The following is a 20,905-nucleotide window of genomic DNA, read 5'->3' as shown; positions in this document are numbered from 1 at the left end:
CTGTTTTCCTCTGGGTCTTCTGCAGTTTTGTCTGTATCTAGACAGTGAATGAATAATCCATTTGTGAAAAATGTTGTCTTTCCTGTCTCAGTCTTCTTCTTGCTGCTTCCCATTGTTATGTTGATTTCTTTTTTCTTACTGGGGCACTATCTTGGCTTTTCATTACACTCTAGACCAGTTTGACATCCCTATGTCCAGAGCTCTTCCTCTACGTGGGTTGATTTGTTTTTTAATGTCACTGAGCACTACATTTTATACTTGTCACTTATGGATGTCATTCTATTGTCGCAAGAGCTCTTTTCAAGGTATCAAGTGATCAAAATCATTTCTATAGAGATCTCCTGAAAACATGTGTGACCATCTATCGAGGAGTTTCATAAACCTGATTCTATTTTGTTGTTTCCATTTTGTTTTCCCATATACTGAAAAGAACAGGGCCATGAGCGGTTCTTATGGAATATGGTTTGATATCTGTTTTGTTGGGTTGGACTAACACCATTGATTTTGGTTTCATTCCACTAACAGAACATGCTCTCCGTCACCGTGGCCAGCATGTTGGGGTTCAGGCTCTGGAGAGAGAGAGAAAAGCTCCCTTAGAACCACGATGACTCATCACACACTCCATTCCTGTGCTGTGAGACCAACCTGGAGCTCTCCAGCCTGGCAGAGGAATCAGGGTTTCTGGTGAAAAGAGCTTCTTGTTTGGAGTTTCTCATCACTGCACTTGTTTTATGTGCGTTGGGTACTGGGTGCCATGCCAGGTACCTTGTATTTTATCTAATCCCTTAAACAGTCTTGCAGAGTAGCTATTATGGTCCGCATTTTGCAGAAAAGTCCCGAAGTAGTTAAGCAGCTTCTCAAGTCACAGATAGCAAATGGTAACCCAAGATAAAATCCAGGTCTGCCCACTCATTGACCTAGGGACAAATGCTGCAGTGATATTTTTCTTTTGAGGGTCACCACCGCCCTCCCCATCGCTAAATCCAGTGGCAAAGTCTTGGCCCTCATCTTACTTGACCCACTAGTACCACGTGATGCAGGTGATCACGACCTCCTTGCGACATTTTCTCACCTGGCTTCCAGAACATCCCTGCCCAGCACTCCTTCTACCTTACTGGCCTCTCCTTCTCAGTCTCTTTTGGAGGTTCTTCCACATCTCCCCAGTTTCTTCATGGTGGAACACACCAGGAAGCTCTCAAGCTTTGAGCATTTCCGTCACACTCACCCTCGTGGTGATCTCAAGCCAATCTCATGGCTTGAACACCATTTATGGATGTTGGCAATGCCCAATGTATATATGCAAACCAGATACTCCTTTGAACTCCAGACTTCACTAAGAACTATCTCAGTATCTTTTCTCAGATGTTTCATCTGAAACTTAACATGGCCCAAACTGAACTGTTCGAACCCCTGCCTAAAATCTGCTCCTCTATCCTCCCCAGCCAGTCACGACTCCATACATCAGTGGCTCAGACCTAAGGCCTCGAGTCATCCTTGACTCCTTTCTCTGTAACACACATATACCTGCTCTTGGCTCTACCTTCAAAAGTACCCAGAACCTGATCCCTCCTTGCCACCTCCATGCTACCAGCCCAGCTCCAGCCATCAGCACCTGGATGACCCCACAGACTAAATGGTCTGCTTTCCTCCTCACCCCTCTACAGTCTAATCTAGGTCAAATGAGCCTGTGGAATCTCAATCACTGATGTCACTCCTCTGCTGAAAACTCCCCAGTGACTCTTCACCGTGCTCCAAAGTGAAGGCCACGCCACGGTGGTGGCCTGTGATCTGGCCCTGTTGCCCTCTGCCCTCAGCAGGCCTGACATGGCTCCTCACTCATCATCTTCTGGTTACCTGGTCTTCTTTGCTGTTTCTCACACACACCAGGGGCACTCTGACTTTTCTCTCTGGAAGGCTCTCCCCGCAGCTATCCACACGACTCACTTCCTCACTCAAGTCCACTCACTCCGTGCCACTTTCTCACTAAGCCCCTCCTTAGCCACCCGATTTACACTGTACCCGCTTTCCCTCTTCCCGGCTTTATTTTTCTCTGTAGAACTGGTCACTTTCTAATACACTATCTAATTTACCTATTTATTTTCTTTATTATTAGCCTCACCCAACTATGATGAAAGCCTCACAAGGTGAGGAAGTTTTGTCTATTTTGCCCATTTTATATCCCAGTGTCTAAATGAGTGCCTGCATCCAGCTAGCACTCAAAAATACTTGCTGCTGGCCGGGTGCGGTGGCTCATGCCTGTAATCCTAACACTTTGGGAGGCCAAGATGGGAGGATTGCTTGAGCCCAGGAGTTCAAGACCAATCTGGACAACACAGCAAGACCCCATCTCTAAAGAAAATAAAATAACTGCCCGGGCACAGTGGCTCACACCTGTAATCCCAGCACTTTGGGAGGCCAAGGCGGGCAGATCACGAGGTCAAGAGATCAAGACCATCCTGTCCAACATGGTGAAACCCCATCTCTAAAAATACAAAATTTAGCTGGGCATGGTGGTGCGCGCTTGTAGGCCCAGCTACTCGGGAGGCGGAGGCAGGAGAATCTCTTGAACCTGGGATGTGGAGGTTGCAGTGAGTCAAGATCGTGCCACTGCACTCCAGCCTGGCGAAAGAGCAAGACAGTGTCTCAAAAAAAAAAGAAAGAAAGAAAATAAAATAAGCCATGGTGACATGCACCTGTTGTCCCAGCTGCTTAGGAGGCTGAAATGGGAGGACTGCTTGAGCCCAGGAGGTCAAAGCTGCAGTGAGCTGTGATTGCACCACTGCACTCCAGCCTGGGCAACAGGGCAAGACCCTGTCTCAAAAAAGAAAAACAAAAAAAAAGTCAATAGCATTAATAATAATAATGTTAAGTATGTGACAGGCACTATTCTAATCAGTTTACATGTTATCATTAATCTTCAAAACAATCCTCTGACGTTGGTGCTATTATCCCCATTATACTGGGGAAAATTGAAGCTCAGGCAGCCTAAGAGATGAACAGCTATGCCATTGCAGAGCCAAGTCATAACTCAACAGTCAAACTAGAGGCTTGCACTGTGTTGCACTGGCTCATACTTAGTGATCCAGCTTTACCATCAAGTTCCGTGATCTCTATTCTATGACACCCCCTCCAACTAGGTCTCTGCTGTACCAGAGGGTGTAATTAATGTGCATTACTACTATCATTACATTCTCTCCCACCACAGTTTTGCAGCCCAGTAGTCACCTCAATCGCCCTCTCTTTAACACTAAGTAGAGTGTTGGCGCACAGAAATGGAGGTTCTGATGGCTCGACTATGGTTTAACCCCAGAATGCTCTATCAGTACTACCACTAGTAATAAGAGCTGGGCTAGGCACAGTGGCTCAAGTCTCTAATCCCAACACTTCAGGAGGCTGAAGTAAGAGAACTGCTTGAGGCCAGGAGATAGAGACCAATCTAGGCAACATAGTGAGACCCTGTCAATACAAAAATAAAAAATTAAAAAAAAATTTTTTTTGAAGAGAGAGTTTTACCATGTTTCCTAGGTTGATCTCTATCTTCTACAAAAATAAAAAATTTAAAAAAAAATTTTTTTTGTTTGGAGACAGGGTCTCACTCTGTCTCGCAGGCGGGAGTGCAGCGGCACAACTGCAGCTCACTGTAGCCTCAACCTCCCCAGGCTCAGGTGATCCTCCTACCTCAGCCTCCCGAGTAGCTTTGACCACAGGCACGCACCACCATGCCCAGCTAATTTTTTTTTTTTTTTGGGTAAAGACAAGGTTTCAGCCACGTTGCCCAAGCTGGCTTCAAACTCTTGGACTCAAGTAATCCACCCACCTCGACCCCTCAAAATGCTGGGATTACTGGCATGAGCCACCAAGCCCAGCCGTTTTTAAAAAATTAGCATGGCATGTGCCTGTGGTCCCAACTACTTGGGAGACTGAGATGAAAGGATTGCATAAGCCCAGAAGGACGAAGCTGCAGTGAGCCATGACTGCATCACTGCACTCCAGCCTGGGGAACAGAGCAAGACTCTGTCTCAGGAAACAAACAAACAAACAAAAAGGTCAAAAAAGTAAGAGCTAACATCTGTTGCTTACTTACCATACGCTAGGCACTGGGCTAGGCATGAACATCTCATGTGATCATCAAAACAAGCCTAGGAGGAGGGTATATTATCCCCATTTCACAAACAAACATTAAGGCTCAAAGGGATTAAATGACTTACTCAAGGTCATAGATCTACCAAGTCCTACAGCCAGACTTGAAGCCCTTCTTTTCCTGATTCGAAAGCCCTTGCTGTCTACCAGACAGCTGGCTGTATGTACCTTGTAGAGCACACTGCGGTCCCCCATCACACGGCCCTGGGAATGAACATGCTCACTGCTGCGTTTCCCCTTCACCTTGACGATCCGCTGTACTTCTGGGGGAATGGTCAGCTCCCAACTCGGCTCAGTGGTGAGATCCTAGGGCAGGGGCAAAAAAAGCCTGTAATCAGGAGGGCGCACTTAGAACTGAAACAGCTAGAGTTAGACACATCCTGGAGTTCATTATCTGAGGCCTTTGTGCAGGAAGGAACAGAGATCAGAACTAGAAAAATGAGCCAGGAGCAGTGACTCATGCTTGTAATCCCAGCACTTAAACCTGGGAGGCAGAGGTTACAGTGAGCTGAGATCATGCCACTGTACTCCAGCAGTCTGAGCAACAAGAGCAAAACTCCGTCTCAAAATACAAAAAAAGCAGGTGACAGGCCGGGCACGGTGGCTCACACCTGTAATCCCAACACTTTGGGAGGCCGAGGCAGGCGGATTACTTGAGGTCAGGAATTCGAGACCAGCCTGGCCAACATGGGGAAACCCTGTCTGTACTGAAAATACAAAAATTAGCTTGTCGTGGTGGCGAATGCCTGTAATCCCAGCTACTCAGGAGGCTGAGGCAGGAGAATTGCTTGAATCCGAAAGGTGGAGATTGCAGTGGGCCGAGATCATGCCACTGCACTCCAGCCTGGGCAAGAGAGCAAGACTCTATCTCAAATTAAAAATAAATAAATAAATAAAAAATAAAAAAAGCAGGTGACATTAGGCTATGAACAAAACACTCAGTGCACACCCCACTTGAATCTTTTCCAGAAACCTGCAGCCTCCCAAAAATCAGTCTGATTGGAACACATCGGAAGGCCTGGGGAAATAAAAAAAAAGGTTGAATGAGGTCGACTTACCCAACGGCTGCAGGAAAAGTAGCAGATGATCCTCCGTCTGCACCAAAGTCCGGTAGCCCACTGAGTCATCCTTCTTCAAGAACGCCTGGATATACAGCTATAAGCCACAGTCAAGACCAGTGTAGTCAGTGAGGATCCAAATGCCTCTGAGAGCACCAGACCCCAGGATCCAAATGCCTCTGAGAGCACCAGACCCCAGGATCCAAATGCCTCTGAGAGCACCAGACCCCAGGAGTCAAAGCCTGGACTTTACAGAGGTACAAGCCATGGCATTATTTGATGTCTAAACAATGTAGCTATTATCTGGATGCCAGTAAGTGATACATAGTCTTAGGAGCCAACACAATGATGTTGGGGTCTCCCAGACCTTTCCATGGAAGAACTTGAGTACTCCACGGGTACCACGCCATTCATCCATGCTCTAATCACCCCCCACAAGGTGAGCAGGAGGCCGGGATTAGACTTTCTGCTTTAGAAACGAAGAAGCCACAGCCCAAGCAGCTGAGGAACACAACCAGATGCACACAGAGGCAATACTGGGTAGTGATGAGGAGTCCAGGCTGTGGGGTTAGACCTGAATCTGAACCCCAGTGACACCTCTTACTAGCTCCGTGACTCTGGCTATGGTACTCGATCCCCCCAGGCCACAGAATCATTTTAAAACCAGGTCAGGAACAACCGCTTCACGAGAGTGTTCGGAGGGTTAAATCAATTAATGTGTAAGTTAAAAGCTTAGAACAGTGCCTGGTGCACAATGATGAGCTGGCATAAATAATACCCGCCTTTACTGTGATTTCTAACAACTCAGTGGCTCAGGGAGCACTAGAACACATGTTCAGAGAGCCTAATCTGAGCCCTATGGCTAAGACCTGGCCCTGAGGAAAGGATGCCATGTGCTGAGAAGCCCACAGGACAGTCTGCAAAGAAAGCCTCTGCCTCACCCGCTCAGGCCGAGTGCCGCTCTGTTCCAGGCTAAATGTAATCGTGGTGTCCAGCAGCCGCCGACCTGTCTCCACGAGGTATAGGTTAATGGTGTAGGTCTGATTGAAGCAAGCCAGAGAGTCCTAGGGGTACAGACAGCACGTGTCAACTACAGGTATCCCCCGAAAGCAAAGCCCACCAAAGGAAGTCCAAGGACTGGGGGCAAATACCCTAGAGAAGGAGCCAGGCCAGAAGGGGAAACATATGCAAAGGAGAATAAAAGAGAAAAGCAAGCTAAATCCTAAGGCAGAAATAAGGTGCCTGAGTAAATAAATGAAATTACAACTACCATACTTGTCTTGGAAGCCAGTACAGAGTAGCAGAGACTTCTGAGAGAGTGGTAGGGCTGAGCAAGGTAAGACTGAGCAAGACAGGAGGCAGGGAAACACTTAGATGGAGGCCACAGCAGGAACCTATGCCTCCAGCCAGGGGCTCATGCCTCCGCTACAGGGTAACTGCACAGATTACTACTCAACTGTGCCAGCCAGGATCCCAAAAGAAATGGGGACGCTCAGGCCCAGAGGAGAAAGTGGCTAGGAACAGATTCTAGGGATTCTACCTCCTAATCTCCCAGTAAAATGAGATTAAGAGAAACATCATTTAATTTACAGTACTTAGGAAACCCCATTTGAAGCTGGGAACTCTAGGATGTGCTCCTAACCAAAGCTGTTCCCCCAACTCTCTTTGGTGGCCTCCTGCGTCTCTAGGTCTGGCATACTGCCCAGTGCCACACCCTACCTTTGGACTAGACTTCTCCGAAAAGCTCCCCATTGACCCATCTTCAGAATTGCTAGTTTTCTGCTATGAGAAAGAGAAGGACAGGAGAAAATTCAGCCAAAGGGTCACTCCCCAGTCGCTGAAATGAAGCTTTTGTTTCTGTCTTCTTAGCACTTGAGAGAAGACAACGCTCATTTCTCACCCCTGCCCACAAAGCCTATTCAACCCTTAACAGCCCCATAAGAAAGTAAGGTCATCACATTAGGGTCTCGTTCCTGGGGAGAAATGGGGTGCGCAGAAAGCTCTATACGGTGAGGCAAGACCTCCCTTCTCAACAGCCTCCTGCCCCCTGGGTTCATACTGACCAGGTCAATGTGCCCAGACTTCTGATTTTCAGGGTTCCTAGTGGAGACCAGGAAGGAAAATCCCAAGTGCTGACTGTTGTTCTCAATACTCACCACTTCATTCCGACAGGCCATGACTGCAGCCACCGTCTTCTCCCCAGTGGTGGCAAAGCTCACTAGGGCAGTCTGGGGGAAAAGCAAGGCATCAGCTCCTAAATGGGACCAGTACTAGCCAGCTGCCTTACAGAGGGTCACCTCTCCAGGGCCTTAGAGTTGAAAGTGCTCCCCACTTCGGAGCAGAATGGTCAGGCATTTAAGAGCAGGGGGAGGCCTCGGTTGCATCTACAGCTGAAAACAGAACTCTCCCTACCTCCAACGCAGGCACAGGTGAATCTTAAATCCCATGCTGCTTATTCTTACTATCTGCGGGGAAGCTCTCATTTATGTCCCCATATTTCCTTTGGACTAAGGAAGGCACTAGTTTTGCTCTAAAGATCCTTTGTAATACTCAGGAGGAAATATACCATTTCTACGGTAAGGCTACCTACCCCCTCTCAAACCACTTATGGGAAGGTGTCATCAATCTTGGGCCTAAGAGCAAATGTTTCCAGATTCAAAAGCACTGCCTTCTAGCATCCATGTCTTGGAAAGATCTCCTGAATCCTAGCAAACCATGTTGCCTGCAGTTACCTGTGGGAAGTTTTTAAGCAAACTCAGGGTTCCGTAATGGTACTGCAGCAGAGCATAGTGGCTTGGGGACAAGTGCAGGAAGAACTGGGCCCGGGAAGCGTCCACTGGGTTGGGCTGGGTAGGCAGGACCTGGGGTTGGAATCCACTTCCAAATTCTAAGTCGAGAGACTGGAAGGCAAGAAGGAGGAGGATTATGGCTAACAGCTGACGACACCCTGACCCATCCCAGGCTCACACCCTCTGCCCTACTTTGCCGGGGGAAGTAACTGGGCCATGGCAGGTGGCTCCAAATGCTCCAGTTCAAGTTCCCCAAAGGGAAAAGTGACTGATTTCCTCTTACGCCAGTTCAGCCAGAGGCCTGAATGGCTTCCACTGCTCAGGAAGAGTCTGGGAGAAAGACCCTCCGGGGGAATCATGCCAAACTTTCTACTCCCCACAGGAAATGCCTCAGGCCAGAAGAAGCGGTGGCAGCCTCCCACCTGCAGCGGGATCTGTCTCAACTCCCATTCCGTCTCCAGAGCCAAAGTTTGGAGGGAACGTGAGCTCGGGTCAGGACACACCAGGACAGCCTCATCCACCACACCACAGGCTCCGGACAGGTGCTGCAGCCATGGAGTTGAAACCCTAACCTACAGAAAAGTCATCATTAACAGGAAGCTCGTGGAAGATTTTTACATTTCCCTCTCAGTCCAACAGCAATATTGCTGCCAGCATCCCACTGGGGGTCCTAAGCTCAAAGGTTCTTCATGGTTGGTTGTATAGGAGTTCTTCCTGTCCCCTGAAACCCCACCCTCCAACCTCCTGAGAGCCTTCAAAAAGCTGGAAAAAATATCAGGATTTTCTTTCTGGTCACTGGAAAAATATACCCGATAATTTTAAATACCTGACACTTCAGAATCAGCACTTCTTTAGTATATTTGCCATATGTGGTGTCCTACTGTGATTTCACAGCACTGTAAGATACTTTCGGGCAGAGACTAGATCTATGTAAACTTTTAGCCACCCCAGAAGATAACACATGCAAATATGACTACTTTAAATAGAGGCCTAATGGGAAGGCAGCTGGCAAGTTACCAGAATGAGGGAGCACAAGTAGCTTTTGCATCTGCCCAGCCAAGTTCCCTGTTCCCCAGTACAAAGAAATCTATCGAGTCTCCCCCAACCCCACCTTATTCACAGGCTCCTGTCACCCTCCTGTACCTGCTGAACAATCTCTCCATCTTCCACATTAAACTTGACAACGTTCACATGGCTGAAGGGAACAACTCCGAGGGCCCACACCACCCCAGAGCCGTAAGAATACACCATCTGGTAGTGGATGCTGTCACTAAGAGAGGGAAGAAGAAACCGCAGCGTCAGCTTTAAACCCAGGACAGGATTATCCTCAGGGGCTGCCGGGCCTCAGCCAGATGTCACCAACTAGTAATTCCCAAATAGGTTTTCTTTGGCTCACACAGTTTGGGGGCTTTTGTTGTTGTTGTTCTTAATTTGAATTAGTTGTCAACATTTAGAAGATATTATACTTCACAATCAGATTTCTAAATTTTCCCACAGTTAGAAGACCTGGCAACACCAGGCCTAAATACAGAGCGCCAATCAGGTGGGTAAGGCTGCCCCCTCCAGGCAGGCCAGGCGCACTGCAGCTCCCATCCAGCCAGTGTTGCTCACGGATATTTCATAACCCGCCTCATAGCATTTTCTTTGTTGTGTTTTTTTAGACAGTGTCTCACTCTGTCACCCAGGCTGCAGTGCAGTGGTGCGATCACGGCTCGCTGCAGCCTCTACCTCCCGAGGCTCAGGTGATCCTCCCACCTCAGCCTCCCAAGTAGCTGGGATCACAAGCACACACCACCACGCCCAGCTAAGTTTTTGTATTTTTTGTAGAGATGGGGTTGCCCAGGCTGGTCTCGAACTCCTGAGCTCAAGTGATCTACCCACCTCAGGCTCCCAAAGTGCAGGGATTACAGGCATGAGACACCAGGCCAGGCCAGAATTTGAAGTTTCGAGTCCTGCTCTAAACTTTGAAAATGGCCACAGGGTGTCCAAGTAGATCCTTTTCTCTTGTTCCCTCCCTCTTGTTCCTTCCCAATTTCAATGTTTTCTACCAGCAGGACCTCGAGAAACCATTTCACACCTCACTCAGCCTACCCTGGGTCTTCTTGAGTTGTTCTAACTCTTAATATGAATGAAAGGCTCAGTCAGAACTAGAACCAGAACTAGAATTTGAACTAGAAGTCAGAAGGCGCAAAGTACTACATCCATGAGCGAGTGAGTGGCTCCCGTAGCATGGCTCGCCCTAGCACCCCAGTTTGAGAGTGTTCTCCTCAGTGCAAAGGAAACTCCAGGCGTACTCTGGAGTTTCACCCATACTCACAGCCTTCGAGATCTTGTGAGTGCAACACACTCCATGCAACACCAACAAGAGACAGGCCTGGGTTAAAGCAAATGCTTCGGGTCCCTCAAGGAGAAAGAGGAGCTCCTAGAGAGTAGGACGAGGCAGCTGTTGCCTGTGAGCAGGCAGCCTTACCTTTCTGGGAGATGTTCCACCCACTTGAGGTGCCCACTGGAGAGGTGATGGAGGGCAAGCGTAGTCTTCTTCAGGACTGCGATGTACCTTACAGACTCCTGCAGGCCAACCAGCCCAAGTGCCTGGAAACTGAGCACAAGTACAGGTTGAGAGCAGCCCGCACCTGCAGAGCCTCAGGCTGGAAGAGACAGTCCAGAACAGTACCCACCGTTGCTTAGTGGGTAAGAAAACAGGCTTTGGGGTCAAACCCAGCTGGATCCTAACCCTGGCTCTGCCTTGTTAGTCAATGTCAGATTCTGCACTTGCAACCATTTGGCCACACTGCTTGCTTCCCTGAAACCATCTATGTCTCCTAAAGGCTGTTCCCTCCTTTTTTGTATTTTTAATAGAGATGGGGTTTCACCGTGTTGGCCAGGATGGTCTCGACCTCCTGACCTCGTGATGCACCCGTCTTGGCCCAAATCCAAAAGTGTTGGGATTACAGGCGTGAGCCACTGCACCTGGCCCAAGTCTGGGCTGATCTTGAGTCTTTGGGCTCAAGCAATCCTCCCACCTCAGCATCCCAAATTGCTGGGATTACAGGTGTCAGCCACTGCATCTGGTCTGAAATCTACCTTTTTAACCATTAGCCTTTCCTGGGTCCTTGGCTGCCCACCCTGGAGACAGCCCAACTGTGTTTGTAGTGGCAGGGCTTCCCTCTCCCTGCTGTCCCTAACCCCCTTCTCCAGCTTGGGTATTATATAGTTATGGCTTCCCTTTAGTGAGCACCTGTTAAGTGCCAGGTCTGCAGGCAAAGTGCTTCACACAATTTTTAATTCAGACAAGCGGCCTGAAAAGTAAAGGAAGTCTGAAGCTGAAAGGCTGGGTGACTGACCTCGGTTTACCCAGCTGCTGAGCAGCAGCAGAGTGGCTCTGAAGTCAGCTCTGTCTACAGCTGAGACAGCGTGGAGGCAGGGCTTTAGAGCCCAATGGTCATGGCTGTTTGCACGCAGTAATGCAAGGCATACATGAATAACCACAGCCCAGTTAGCAGCAGGGCCATGGCTGGGAGGGGCATGATTAGTCACTGTGCAGCAGAAATGTGCTGAAGTCTAGCTATCTCCCTTACAGGGCATGCATGGGGACGTGGTCATCCTGGATGGAGCAATTGGAGAAATTGGCACCCGCAGAGGAAGGGCCCCTGGAGTCGGCTGTCACAGAGGCCGCTGACCAAGCCTGGCACCTGAATATCCCACTATCTCCTCCAGGTCTGGCTAGACCTGGCTCAGGTGCGGAGGACACTACCTGCCACCCTTCATTCTCTGCCCCTGGCCAGTTTTGGCCTTAAATGGTTGTAGGCTGCTTTCCCCTCTTAGCCCAGTTTGCAGATGGTCCTCTACACTCCTGCAGTCTTCCCAGTCTTCCTCGCGAGGCGAGAGGGCTGGGCCTGAGCTCTCCTTCAGCACTTCCTGCTGAGGCTAGTGCTTGACCTGGCCTAGGCCTGGGTGAACTTGGTGAATTCATTTCCTCTTCTGCCCGGAGCCTGCTTCCTGCTGTCCTTCCCAAGGGCGTGGTGAGAAGTGGGCAGGAGTAGGAAGTCTTCAAAGAACAGAGGCATTGAGAGGGTGTCAGGGGCACAATGCCGTTGTGAAGGTCACCCCACACCGTGGGATCCAGCCTGAACTCCCAACAGCAGGGCTGGAGGTGGCCCTCTCTTCCATGCACGGCAGAAAAAAGAGGGCCACCGTACACCCTGAAGCTGATTTACTCTCATTCAGAACTGCTTTCATGAAATACAAATAGAACAATGTGGGCTGGATGCGGTGGCTCACACCTATAATCCCAGCACTTTGGGAGGCCAAGGTGGGTAGATCACTTGAGCTCAGGAGTTTGAGACCAGCCTGGGCAACATGGTGAAACCCCATCTCTCCTTAAAATTTTAAAACAGAAAATCAAAAACAAATAGAACAAGGTGGACAAAAATCTACCACTAGAGTCCCCAAGAATAAAACCTCCCAGGATGCCATGGACACTTTAGACGCTGGCTCTTGACTCGTGCAGTGACATCACTCTCAGCCCAAGCCTGTCTTCCTGGCATCCATCAGATCTGCAGCCCTGGTTTGGAAGTGTGTGGAGGGCTAGGAAGGATACCTAATTCTCCTCAGCAAATCCCTCTGCCAAGGGGTACCCAGGGCTGAAGAGAAACCTCAGCTCCAGTGTGGAGCTGTGCTGTCATGGCAGTCTCAAGGCAGCCAGTGGAAGTTGGCTGACAAGGCAAACTAAGGCAATCCACGCAGAACAAATCCAATGGCCACCCAGGCTGGAGTGCAGTGGCATGATCATGGCTCACTGAGCCTCCAACTCTCAGGCTTGAGCAATTCTCCCACCTCAGCCTCCCAAGTAGCGGGCACCACAGGCACGTGGCACCATGCCTAATTTATTTTTTTTTGTAGAGACGGGATCTTGCTGAATTGCCCAGGCTGGTTTCAAACTTCTGGGCTCATCAAAGGCCTCTTTTCTAAGAAAGAGCCCTCTCCCTCTTGTTGTCTCCAGGAGAGACATCCTGCAAAGTTGTATTTCCTTTTTTTTTTTTTTTTTTTTTGGGATGGAGTTTTGCTCTGTCGCCCAGACTGGAGTGCAGTGCTCCAATCTTAGACTCACGGCAACCTCCGCCTCCCGGGTTCAAGCGATTCTCCTGCCTCAGCCTCCTGACTAGCTTGGACTACAGGCACACGCCACTATGCCCAGATAGTTTTTGTTTTTTTTTCTATATTTAGTAGAGACGGGGTTTCACCATGTTAGCCAGAATGATCTTAATCTCCTGACCTTATGATCTGCCCGCCTCGGCCTCCCAAAGTGCTGGGATTCCAGGCGTGAGCCACCGTGCCCAGCCCAGAGTTTTATTCTTTACAGGAGGTCAGTGCCCATCACATTCCCTGTCTACAGACAAATAAAAAGCTGCTCTCCCCAGAGGGGCGGCAGCAGTCCTGATGGTCCAGTGAGACCCAGAAGGTTCCAGGAGACCTTCAGTCCTGAGTCCCTTTCAGTCATCGTCTTCTGAGTCGGACTCTTCTGCGGACTCGGATGCGCTCTCTGGGAAGTCGTCTCCCATCTGCTGGAAACTTCCCGACTGTGAATCCCACATGTATTTGACGGTCACCTTGAATTCAGCCATCTCATACCCAAAAAGCTTCTGCAAGAGACAACGGGAACAAAGAATCAGGAGGAATGAAGGTATTCAAAGTGCAGGGGGGCGTTTTCAGCAGGCAGAGGAAAGCCAGCGCCCCCACCCGCAACAGCCCTCAAAGCGCCAGACTCACCAGGATGCGAGCCTGCTCTGGGGTCAGCACATCGCCCTCCTTGCATACCTCGTAGTCAGACAGCAGAGTCACCACACCTGCAGAAGAGCGTGGCTCTCGGTTACCTCTGGCCCAGAGGCCTGCAGAGCCCTCTCTGCCCCTGCCACGTTGGGAGGAATCCAGTCAGCCACCTGCCCTCCCCATGGCTCCAACACACACTGGGCAGTGGCTGTCTCCCTGAGGTCCCTTTGATTCGCTGCAGCCTCGACCTCCTGGGCTCTAGTGCTCCTCTTGCCTCAGCCTCCCATGTAGCTAGGACCACAGGCGCACACCACCATGGCTAATTTTTTGACTTTTTTTTTAAACAAGCGCAAGGCCCCTGACGGGCCTCAAGGGCTGCATTTTGGCTGTAAGCTACTGTCTGCTTTCACCCCCACTGTGAGGTGTGCACTCTTAGCCCCATTTTCTCATGAGAAAATGGAAACTTGTAGAAATAACTTGCTCACCCAGAAAGGGATGAGTTTGCAGGCCTGTGCTCTTGGACTCTAGGCTGTGACCTTTTGGCTCCAGGGCTGCCCATACCTCTCTTGAGGGCGGTGGGCAGGCCCAGCTGCCTGAGCTGTGGCTCCATGGAGTGGGGGAACTGCTCCAGGGGCCCTGGATCCAGGCTCACAGGGAAAGCTGCTGTGTTACCAGCTCGGGCGTAGTCCATTTCTGTGTATTTCGTGAACCACCTAAGGGAAAAGAGAAGTGGAAGGAGGGGATGCTCCTGGCCACGCCACCAGCCCATGAGTCAGGCTCCCCCAAGTGTCCTGTGGTCCTGGGCATTCCCCCATCACAGACCTTGGCTGCTGGCCAGCAGCCAGCCCAGAGCACCATGCTGGAGAGGACAGAGAGGGCTGTGGTCCCAGGCCACTAGCTCAGTGACAGGCTTCCAGGAGCAGTTCCAACTTGATGCCACATATGGAACGAAGTTCCTGCATCATTCCCTCCCTGAAATCCCCTCTCACCCGCCTCTTTCCCTCCGTTCCTCAGCAGTACTTACTCATTCACCTCCTCCTTTGTGCGGTTGGTGAACAGGAGACCCACTTCACCCCTCAACCTTTTGCTGACCTACAAATCAAGAGTGAGGCCAGCTTGGTCGCATTAGAGCAGTGGTTCTCTACTAGGCATATTTTTGCTCACCAGGGGACATTTGGCAACGTTTAAAGATGTTTCTGGTTGTCACAGCAGGAAGGAGTGGGAGGCAGGAAGTGTGCTATTCCCTGGGTCTGGAGGTGAAGGGAGAACCCAGAGCTTTAAGCTAGGCCCTGCTCTCCCTGAGCCTCGGGCCTGCCGATGGCTGGGGGAGGCTGTCACGTGGGAGTAGTGGGAGAGAAGGAGGCTTTGCCTTAGCCCCACCGCGTGAGGACCAGAGACTTACCTGGTGCAGGTTGTCTTTGTATTCATCAGATGGGCTCCGACCCAAGGCCACCATCATCACCTTGTTTTTGCCAAAGAACATCCTACCGAGCAAGAGAAAGAGCGTCTGTGAAGGAACTGCCCTGCCCGCCCCACCCCTCAGCAACACGCAAAGCGGCTCTGGTCCCCAGCGAGCTCAGGCCCAGGCTAAGCCAGTGGCACCCACTTCTTCATGCTGCCTGGCCACACTGTCCCCACCTCGGGGCCCCTTTCATTATGTTCCCACCCACAGACTACTGACATGGCAACATTTTCTCTCCCAGCCCGTCACGAGCATCATGTACCGGTTCTCTATCTGGATGTATGCAGGAGGCATGTTAACAGCCTGAACCAGAGCTGGTGCGGCAAGAGACCACCACCACAGCCACCTGCCCCAGGACAGAAACTTGCCATGTGGCTCCTGCATCCTGCTCCCAGGTCACTGTCTGTGTCCCAGTGTCCATACTGACATTCTAAAACTGGTGTGATGCTCCTAAATGGCCCAGAGTCCAGGGTTAAAGGGCCACTTCTCCTGAAAGGACCACCTCTCAAACATCTCCTGAGCAACTACCAAGTCCTGCCCCTAAAGCTCAGTGCAAAATCTGCTTTTTTTTTGAGGTGGAGTTTCACTCTGTCACCCAGGCTGGAGTGCAGTGGTGCAATCTGAGCTCACTGCAGCCTCTGCCTCGTGGGTTCAAGGGATTCTTCTGCATCAGCCTCCTGAGTAGCTGGGATTATAGGTGCCTGCCACCATGCCCAGCTAATTTTTGTATTTTTAGTAGAGAAGGGGTTTCACCATGTTGGCCAGGCTGGTCTCAAACTCCTGACCTCAGGAGATCTGCCTGCCTCAGCCTCCCAAAGTGCCAGGATTACACGCGTGAGCCACCGCACCTGGCCCAAGACCAGCTTTAACAGTGAAAAGGAAGTGCTCTTCAGTGGCAGGTGGCACTTTGTCCTTATTAAGGTGTCAGCGGCATGACCCAGGCACCCAAAGGGTCAGAAACTGCTCCTGTGCTTTGACTGAGAGCAGCCTGGCCGGGTCCCCACTCAGAAGGGCCTTCTTCCCCCTGCCCGCTCACCGGCTGTGCTTCCAGGCGTTCCGGATGTCCTTCAGCTTGCTGTTCCTCATGTTGGCCACAGAGAAGATGAAAAGGTACTTGTAGGTGTCCACCCATTTCCGAAGCTGTGGGACAATTCATGAGGCTCTGAGTTCAAGCAGCAGCATACAATGGGCACCACTCTGGCCTCAGATGAGAATGAATCTGCTCTGGGCCCCTGACAACTATGGAAACTGGAGGAACTGCAGGCCTCTAATTTGGTTGTCTCCTACCTCCATTGCTGAAATTAGGATTCCTAACCACAGGGGAGGCTGAGCCATGGATCTACACCCCACGGCCTTTTCCAGGTCTCTCATTTATCTATGACCAACAGCGGAACTCATCATCAACTGTTAACCTAGAAACATTCACCCACACTAGGAAGGGTCCTGCTATACATGGAAACACACGGAGCCTCACTGTTACGAGGGGAGGCAGCTGATCAGTACTGCTCTGCACATGATGCTGGCCAAAGCCACCATGAGGCGGCCTCCAGGAGTGGAGTCATTGTGCGGGAGGAGACTGTTTCACCCAGCCTGCAGCCCAGGTTGGCAGGTCAGAAGCTGTACAGACAGTGGGTTGGTGCAGTCACTGACACCTGGGAAATCTCCCAGCTCTTTTTTTTTTTTTTTTAAAGACAGGGTCTCACTCTGTTGCCCAGGCTGCGTACCAGCACGTCCAGCTAGTTCTTTTTTCTTTTCTTTTTGTAGAGATGAGGTTTTGTCATATTGCCCAGGTTGCTCTTGAGCTCCCAGCCTCAAGCTATCTGACCCACATGGCCTCCCAAAGTGCTGGGATTACAGGCGTGGCCCACCGTTCCTGGCCTCCTCCTGTTTTTTGACATTGGGCAGGCTAACAAACCTCTGTAAGCTTCAGTGACCCCAAAAGCAAAACAGCAACATCATCACCTAGTACCCACATCACAGGGATGTTATGAGGATGGAGTGGAACAACGCCTAAGAAACACAGTGCAGGACAGGGCACAGAGTACGAGCTAGTCGAAGCTGGAAATCATCACTATGGATGTTTTTGCTGGTGCTGCTGCTGGAGGAAAAAGTCCTGGATTAGCAGCTTGGAGATTTTTTTTCCACTAGTATGCTCCCCTGGCCAACAGTCCTATACCTACCTTTATGAACCAAACAATTGCAAGCTCTAGAAAAAGAACAACGTCTTACCTCTTCTATCAGGTTTTGTTTCAATTCCAAGCCTTTCTTGGCAGTTTTGGTTAACGAGACTAATAAAAACAAAAAGGAGAGAGATGATGAGAGACCGATCTAGATGCATTGGAGACTTATTTTATTTTCTTCTCCCCTTTGGCAGAGAGAGCTCAGTTGGATGCAGCCATTCTGAAAACAGGCAGCAAGGCCTTTGTGGCCATCATTTCTGGCACACAAAGCCATTCCCAGGGCCCATGGAATGCCTACTCATTAGCATTCCTGGGCCTGAAGATCCCTGGATAGAACTCCTGCTATTTAGACAAACTAGGCCTTTCTTAGCCCCTAAGGCTGATCCAAAAAACTTGATTGCAGTGTGGGGGTGGAGGCCGTTCCTGCTGCTGGAGTGCTCTCAGTGGCAGACCTCACCTGCTGGCTGAGGCAGGCCCCTCTTTTTTTTTATTTTTGAGATGGGGTCTCACTCTGTCACCCAGGCTGGAGTGCGATGGCATGATCTCGGCTCACTGCAACCTTGAACTCCTAGGCTCAGGCAATCCTCCCATACAGGACTGCAGGCACATACCACCATGGCCTGCTAATTTTGGCTGGGACCACAGAAATGCACCACCATGCCCAGGTGAGTTTTGTATTTTTTGCAGAGATGGCTTTTGCCATGTTGCCCAGGTTGGTCTCAAGAGATCTGCCTACCTCAGTCTCCCAAAGTGTTGGAATCATAGGTGTGAGCCACCATGCCTGGCCCCTTGCTGCTCTTGACCATGATGCAGAGGCCACTCTAGCTGGCCTATGCTGTGCAACCATGAGGCTGGGGACTCAATCTCCTGATATGTACCTGCACTCCAGTTTTGCAATTTGGACCCAAAGATGCAGCAACACTTCTCTGGGGAGGAACATGTACCTCTACTGTAAAAATGGCTGGGGCCCAATTTGCCCCCTACGCACAGAGTTCGGCATTTGCCAGACCTGACCCAGGCCCCCTACACAGAATCAAATTGTTCTAGAAACACCTGACAGAACTCCAACTGCAAAGCCCCGGGCGCCTTCACAAAGGGACCCAGGCCTCTCTTCTTTAACCTGCCCAGCACTCAGCCCCTCTTAACAAGGCACATCAGTCAATGATAAGTGGAGCAGAGGAGGGCAAATGAAATATAGGGGGCCACTTCCCATCATTTCCACTGTTATACCTTTGGCTCAAGTCAGCATCACCCTCTCTTGGATTAATGCTGGGCTCACTGCTTCCATTCCTGCCCTCTGCCCTGTCTTCCGCAACTATTCTCACCAAGGCAACCAGAGTGACCCTTTATAAATAAAGGTAAATCACATGGGTCCTCTGCTACCCACTTCACCTGGGCAGGAAAGCCAATGCCTTGCCAAGGCCAAGGAAGTCCTGCCCTCTCTGCCTAACCCCCTCCGCCAACTCTATTTGGCTCCTTCTGCTCCAGCCTCACTGGCCTCTTGTCCCAAACATGTCATATCTGCTCCCATTTCAGAGCCTTTTCACTTCACGTTCCCTCTACTTGGAACAGCATTCTCCCAGATAATTCCACAGTTGCAAAATTCCACAGGTTGCTCGCTTCCTTTATTTTCTGCTCATTTGTCACTTCATCAGTGAGACCTTTCCCGACCACATTATACAAAATATCGCCATCTCTTCACCTCATTTTCAATCAGATTTTTAGCATTTTGTGGAATGTGTTTCTCCTACAACGTTAGGTTCGATAATAGGCTTTCCTTGTAACTGCTGTATCCTCCAACGCGTAGAAAGTGCCAGACCCCTAAATATTTTTGAATATTCCAGGGAGCCGGGTTAAAAGAGAGGCCACCACAGCAAAGGTGGTCAAAAATGGTGTCTTGAGAGGTGCTCAAGTCGGGCGTAGTGGCTCACGCCTGTAATCCCAGCACCTAGGGAGAGTGAGGCGGGAGGGTTGTTGGAGCCCAGGTGTTCGAGACCAGCTTTGGCAACATACTGAGAGTCGTCTGTATAAAAAATAAACAAAAAAACCTAGCTGGGTGTGGTGGCGTATGCCTGTGGTCTCAGCTACTCGGGAGGCTGAGGTGGGAGGATCGCTTAAGCCAAGGAGGTCAAGGCTGCAGTGACTTATTTTATTTATTTATTTTTGAGACAGAGTCTCGCTCTGTCGCGCCCAGGCTGCAGTACAGTGGAGCGATCTCGGCTCATTGCAACCTCCGCCTCCCGGGTTCAAGCGATTCTCCCGCCTCAGTCTCCCAAGTAGCTGGCATTACAGGCACCTGCCACCGTGCCCATTTAATTTTTAGTATTTTTAGTAGAGAAGGAGTTTCATCATATTGGCCAGGCTGGTCTGGAACTCCCGACCTCAGGTGATTCTCCCGCCTCGGCCTCCCAAAGTGCTGGGATTACAGGCGTGAGCCACCGCATCCGGCCTGCAGTGTTACGATCGCGCCACTGCACTCCAGCCTGGGCAAAAGAGCGAGACCCTGTCTCAGAGGGATCCTATTAACTGACAACTAAGAAGGCGCAAGCCATACGAAGAGGTAAGCATGCCAGGCAGAAACAACCGCAGACACACAACGCCAGACAGGGCAACAAGCCTGTCCTGAAAGAAGGGAAAGGCAGCCAGGGTGGCGGGAGTGCAGAAGATGAGAAAGGGCCGAGGTTGGGAAAAGTGGGCCGAAACGGCACCAGGCACAGCCGGGGGCGGTGTTCAGGAGCTGCCTGCCGGCCCAGTTGGCCTTGAAACTAGGCAAAAACAGTCTCCGCTCACGGGACCCGAACAGGCGTCAGCCCCTCTGGCGGTTTTACAGCCCCGAAGCCCCCATTCTAGCTCCCAGCGAAGCAGCGGCACACCTCGAGGACGTCCTGAGGTTCCAATCTGCATCCCCGCCGCCCCGAAGCCCTCACCGCAGGCTGGGCAGCCAGCCCACAGAGCTCCCCGCAGTGTCCCGACTCCCCGTTCGTTCAGCTTTCCTGTCGCGCTTGGATTTGGGCATGGCGCTGAATCACGTGTGGCGGAAGACGGTGCACCCCGTTAGGACCCCGGCGGCGCGGGGGCCTCTGGGACGGCCCTTGGGGGCTGCCCCTCGCGTGTGCCTGACCTAATGCGCACTGCAGCCTGCCTCTCCCTGCCAAGCCGCCGCCTGCGCTTTCTCCCGCGCCTGTAGGGCGACTTCCCGCGTGCCGAGGCCGTCCCCGAATCCCGAGCGTCCGACCGAGGGCCTCGCGCGCTGTCCCAGCTCTGTAGTCCCGCGGAGGCGGAGCCCGCGGCGCGGTGCATGCCGTGACGGCGGTGGGCGGTGCCTGCGCTCGCATCATGGCGGCTGAGTGGGCTTCTCGTTTCTGGCTTTGGGCTGTGCTGCTGATTCCTGTGGCCGCGGTCTACGAAGACCAAGTGGGCAAGTTTGATTGGTGCGTACGTGTGGAACATATTCGAGAGATAAGTGGCTGTTTCCCCAGTACCGGTCTCCTACCTGCTAAGGGTTGT

The 20,905-nt window shown here is 51.0% G+C and overlaps 3 protein-coding genes across 8 annotated transcripts in view; 1 reads left to right on the top strand and 2 right to left on the bottom strand.

Annotated features, from left to right (window-relative positions):
* Positions 1–5,058: 5,058 nt before the first annotated feature.
* LOC105738052 (ER membrane protein complex subunit 1-like) lies at positions 5,059–10,654 on the bottom strand. The gene is made up of 9 exons (XM_030805506.1): positions 10,458–10,654; positions 9,131–9,257; positions 8,410–8,559; positions 7,931–8,098; positions 7,355–7,426; positions 6,918–6,980; positions 6,140–6,262; positions 5,199–5,295; positions 5,059–5,063 (listed from the first exon to the last, which is right to left on the bottom strand). Exons 2-9 carry the CDS (start codon positions 9,236–9,238, stop codon positions 5,059–5,061), a joined length of 786 nt encoding a protein of 261 aa, XP_030661366.1. The 5' UTR covers positions 9,239–9,257; positions 10,458–10,654.
* A 2,554-nt stretch (positions 10,655–13,208) lies between these two features.
* On the bottom strand, positions 13,209–20,733 carry LOC100592234 (mRNA turnover protein 4 homolog). Its single transcript, XM_030805505.1, has 10 exons — positions 20,520–20,733; positions 20,189–20,331; positions 19,930–20,020; positions 17,448–17,506; positions 16,255–16,358; positions 15,159–15,240; positions 14,781–14,848; positions 14,318–14,469; positions 13,757–13,833; positions 13,209–13,629 (listed from the first exon to the last, which is right to left on the bottom strand). Exons 1-10 carry the CDS (start codon positions 20,731–20,733, stop codon positions 13,480–13,482), a joined length of 1,140 nt encoding a protein of 379 aa, XP_030661365.1. The 3' UTR covers positions 13,209–13,479.
* EMC1 (ER membrane protein complex subunit 1) overlaps positions 19,863–20,905 on the top strand; it is a 33,810-nt gene continuing 32,767 nt past the window's right edge. For 4 of the 6 annotated variants that reach the window (XM_030805630.1, XM_030805628.1, XM_030805629.1 and 1 more), the window contains exon 1: positions 20,452–20,829. In XM_030805630.1, the coding sequence (XP_030661490.1) occupies positions 20,735–20,829 (95 nt within the window). In that variant the 5' untranslated portion in view covers positions 20,452–20,734. Of the gene's footprint in view, positions 19,959–20,451; positions 20,830–20,905 lie in introns of those variants that run through there. The other 2 variants (XM_030805631.1, XM_030805632.1) reach the window with 2 other exon arrangements.

This window comes from Nomascus leucogenys, chromosome 24 (genome assembly GCF_006542625.1).
Source record: "Nomascus leucogenys isolate Asia chromosome 24, Asia_NLE_v1, whole genome shotgun sequence".
Lineage (NCBI taxonomy): Eukaryota > Metazoa > Chordata > Mammalia > Primates > Hylobatidae > Nomascus > Nomascus leucogenys.
The sequence above is the reverse complement of the archived record's forward strand: the minus strand, read 5'-3'. Positions and strand labels throughout refer to the sequence as shown.

Excerpts from the sequence above, each read along its gene's own strand:
- LOC100592234 (XM_030805505.1), bottom strand. The coding sequence starts at position 20,733 with ATGCGAGCGCAGGCACCGCCCACCGCCGTCACGGCATGCACCGCGCCG. Across the intron at positions 14,470-14,780 it reads ACAAAGGAGGAGGTGAATGA|GTGGTTCACGAAATACACAG; the intron begins GTAAGTACTGCT and ends CTTTTCCCTTAG. Across the intron at positions 13,630-13,756 it reads CAGAGCAGGCTCGCATCCTG|AAGCTTTTTGGGTATGAGAT; the intron begins GTGAGTCTGGCG and ends TGTCTCTTGCAG.
- LOC105738052 (XM_030805506.1), bottom strand. The coding sequence starts at position 9,238 with ATGGTGTATTCTTACGGCTCTGGGGTGGTGTGGGCCCTCGGAGTTGTT. Across the intron at positions 8,099-8,409 it reads TGAGACAGATCCCGCTGCAG|TCTCTCGACTTAGAATTTGG; the intron begins GTGGGAGGCTGC and ends CTTGCCTTCCAG. Across the intron at positions 6,981-7,354 it reads TGGCCTGTCGGAATGAAGTG|CAGAAAACTAGCAATTCTGA; the intron begins GTGAGTATTGAG and ends TCTTTCTCATAG.